At 59.1% G+C, this 2,455-nt stretch overlaps 1 protein-coding gene across 1 annotated transcript; it reads right to left on the reverse strand.

Annotated features, from left to right (window-relative positions):
* Positions 1-346: 346 nt before the first annotated feature.
* On the reverse strand, positions 347-1,747 carry LOC119323592 (WRKY transcription factor WRKY71-like). Its single transcript, XM_037597285.1, has 2 exons — positions 1,417-1,747; positions 347-1,309 (listed from the first exon to the last, which is right to left on the reverse strand). Exons 1-2 carry the CDS (start codon positions 1,582-1,584, stop codon positions 410-412), a joined length of 1,068 nt encoding a protein of 355 aa, XP_037453182.1. The 5' UTR covers positions 1,585-1,747; the 3' UTR covers positions 347-409.
* Between the last annotated feature and the right edge of the window lie 708 nt (positions 1,748-2,455).

The raw sequence follows: 2,455 nt of genomic DNA on the forward strand, positions 1-2,455 counted from the left end.
TTGAGCGATTGAACTGAGAATGTACGGTGACTTTGATTTCTCATTGAATCGAATCGAGTTCCATGGAAATTATGGAACGAATATTTCGCCTAGTGAGGAAAAAAAAAGGATTGCACACTTTCGCGTGTTCCTGAATGACTGACTGCATCTACTAGAGTACATTACATGCTACACCCTCCCTCGCCGCCCTCGTGTTGGCGATGTATTTACACGAGCAGCAGGAGCAGCGGCTCCGTTCCCGGCTCGCCGGAACCGATCGCGTCTTCGTCGTTGGTCAGGCGTTCCGGTTCTCGCTGGTTTTTCTGCGTGGTTTGACGGAGGCGGCAGGGGCAGGAAGGCAGCAATGCCGGAGGAAGTAATCGACCACCGCAAGAAAATTTGAGCCGCGCAGTGTCTTCTAATGCGGGGATTAATTTATGTCCCTGGTCGGCGATAGCTCGAGGATCCGGCCGGAGAGGGCGGTGACGAGCGCCGCCTTGAAGCTGGGGTCCCTCGTCAGCGTCATGGCCATCTGCTCCGCCAGGTTCCGACGGATCATCTCGGATTCCGCGGCGGCGGACTCGCCGCTGACGGCTACCGCTGGCGCTTCCTGCTTGTGCTGCTGCTGATGCTGCTGCGGGTGGTGAGGCGTGGCCGGCGCCTGGGGTGGCTTCCCGGCGTTCTTGCCCGCGCCGGAGCCGTCGTTCTGCTGCTGCGGCTGCGACGACGGGGGCTGGCTGTGGTTGTGCTCGCCCTCGTACGTCGCCACGAGTATGGTCTTGTCCTCGGCGCTCCTCTGCACCTTCTTCTTGACGGGGCAGCCGGGGGCGAAGGAGCACCGGAAGTAGGCTCTGGGGCAGGGGTTGTCCTTGGTCACCTTCTGCCCGTACTTGCGCCATTGGTACCCGTCCTTCACCACCAGGCTGAGGTCGGCGGGGTCGGCGTGGACGTAGCGCTTGGAGATGACGGGTTTGCACTCCTCCCGGATGCGCTTGCACGGCTCGCCGGACGTGCACTCCGCCTGGTCCGGCGCCGCCGCGTACGCGAGGCCGCCGGCGTAGTGCTGCTGCTGCTGCTGGTGCGACGGCGGTGGCGTGCCGTTGCTCTCCTCGCTCTTGCGCTTCCTCGACGGCGACACCGACCCGCCCTCCGACGCGGAGGACGGCTGGTTGTTGTAGTGGTTATTGCCGCCGGCGTGGGCGCCGGCCGTGACCATGTCGGTGAACTGGCCCTGCAGGGTCTCGTACTTGGAGGCCACCTCCCTGAGCATCTCGCCCAGCCGCCGGTTCTCCTCGCTGACCCGCTGTAGCTCCGACTCAAGAACCGCAACCTATATACCGACAAAAACATTCAGTTCAAGCTCGCAGATAAACCCAAGCAAGCAGAATCAAAATCATGGCGTTCTTGATTTGTTTCTGTATGGACGTGTGTGCCTACCTCAGGGTCCTTCTTGAGCTGCATGAAGTTCTCCTCGACGAGGACCTTGGGCTTGGCCAGCGCGACCATCGGCGCCGCCTGGTGGTGGCTGTGCGGGTGCCCCATCGGCGGGAGGCCGACGTGCAGGTCAAGGCTCAGCGAAGGCTGGCTGCTGACCCATGGATCCATTGGTCGACGACGGATTGATCGTCTCTCAAACACCAAGCTCTACTGTAATGGAATGGACGCTGTTCCTTCCGGTTCGAGGCAACGCGCGCGAGAGGAGAAGAGAAGGGAGAAGAGAAGCTTGGGATGGAGAACTATTTCCGAGTTCCGAGTGAGAGGAGAATGGCGTGGAGCAGTCGTGTTATATAGCCAAGCACAGGACTAGCGGTCTAGCAAAGTCGCTAGCTAGGAAGGTCAGGTCGTACTACTACGAGGGGGAGGAAAAGAAGAGGACGAAGCGGCTCACATCACATCACAACTCACACGCTTGTCCTCTTCTTGGCCACGCAGGGCTCGGAGGAAAGGAAACGGAATAAAGAAACGGGGATGGGGGTCGTGGAATTCGAGCATGCGGACGGGGTGGAGGCACCGGAAGGAGACCGGAGGGTGCGTGCACGCGCGCGCGAGGGGGAGAAGGGATCGGCGGTGACGACTGACTTCACAGCGACGTTTTCTGTTGGGTGTTGGTGCTACTAGCGGCATGGCATGGCAATCTGCGCGGGGATCTTTCCAACGGGTGGGTGGGGGACGGGGCGCGGTGGATGTCGGCTGCCTCTGTCTTGGGTTCGGGGAGTGTGGCGGTGGTGATCGGGTCAAGGAAAAGGAAGTACACCACTGTAAGACAATAGGTTTTGGGGGGAACCAGCACAACCCTCTAGGGGTGGCCTATCACATATATATATATAATGAGGTGGTATACAACGTTACAATATACACATGTAAATACAGTCTAACACCCTCCCTCAATCTTAGCCACTTTCTAATGAATCTAGAAGGGCAAGTTTGCGCCTGCAAGTCTCAAACTGTGGCAAAGGCAATGGCTTGGTGAAGATGT

Source organism: Triticum dicoccoides, chromosome 6B (genome assembly GCF_002162155.2).
Source record: "Triticum dicoccoides isolate Atlit2015 ecotype Zavitan chromosome 6B, WEW_v2.0, whole genome shotgun sequence".
NCBI lineage: Eukaryota > Viridiplantae > Streptophyta > Magnoliopsida > Poales > Poaceae > Triticum > Triticum dicoccoides.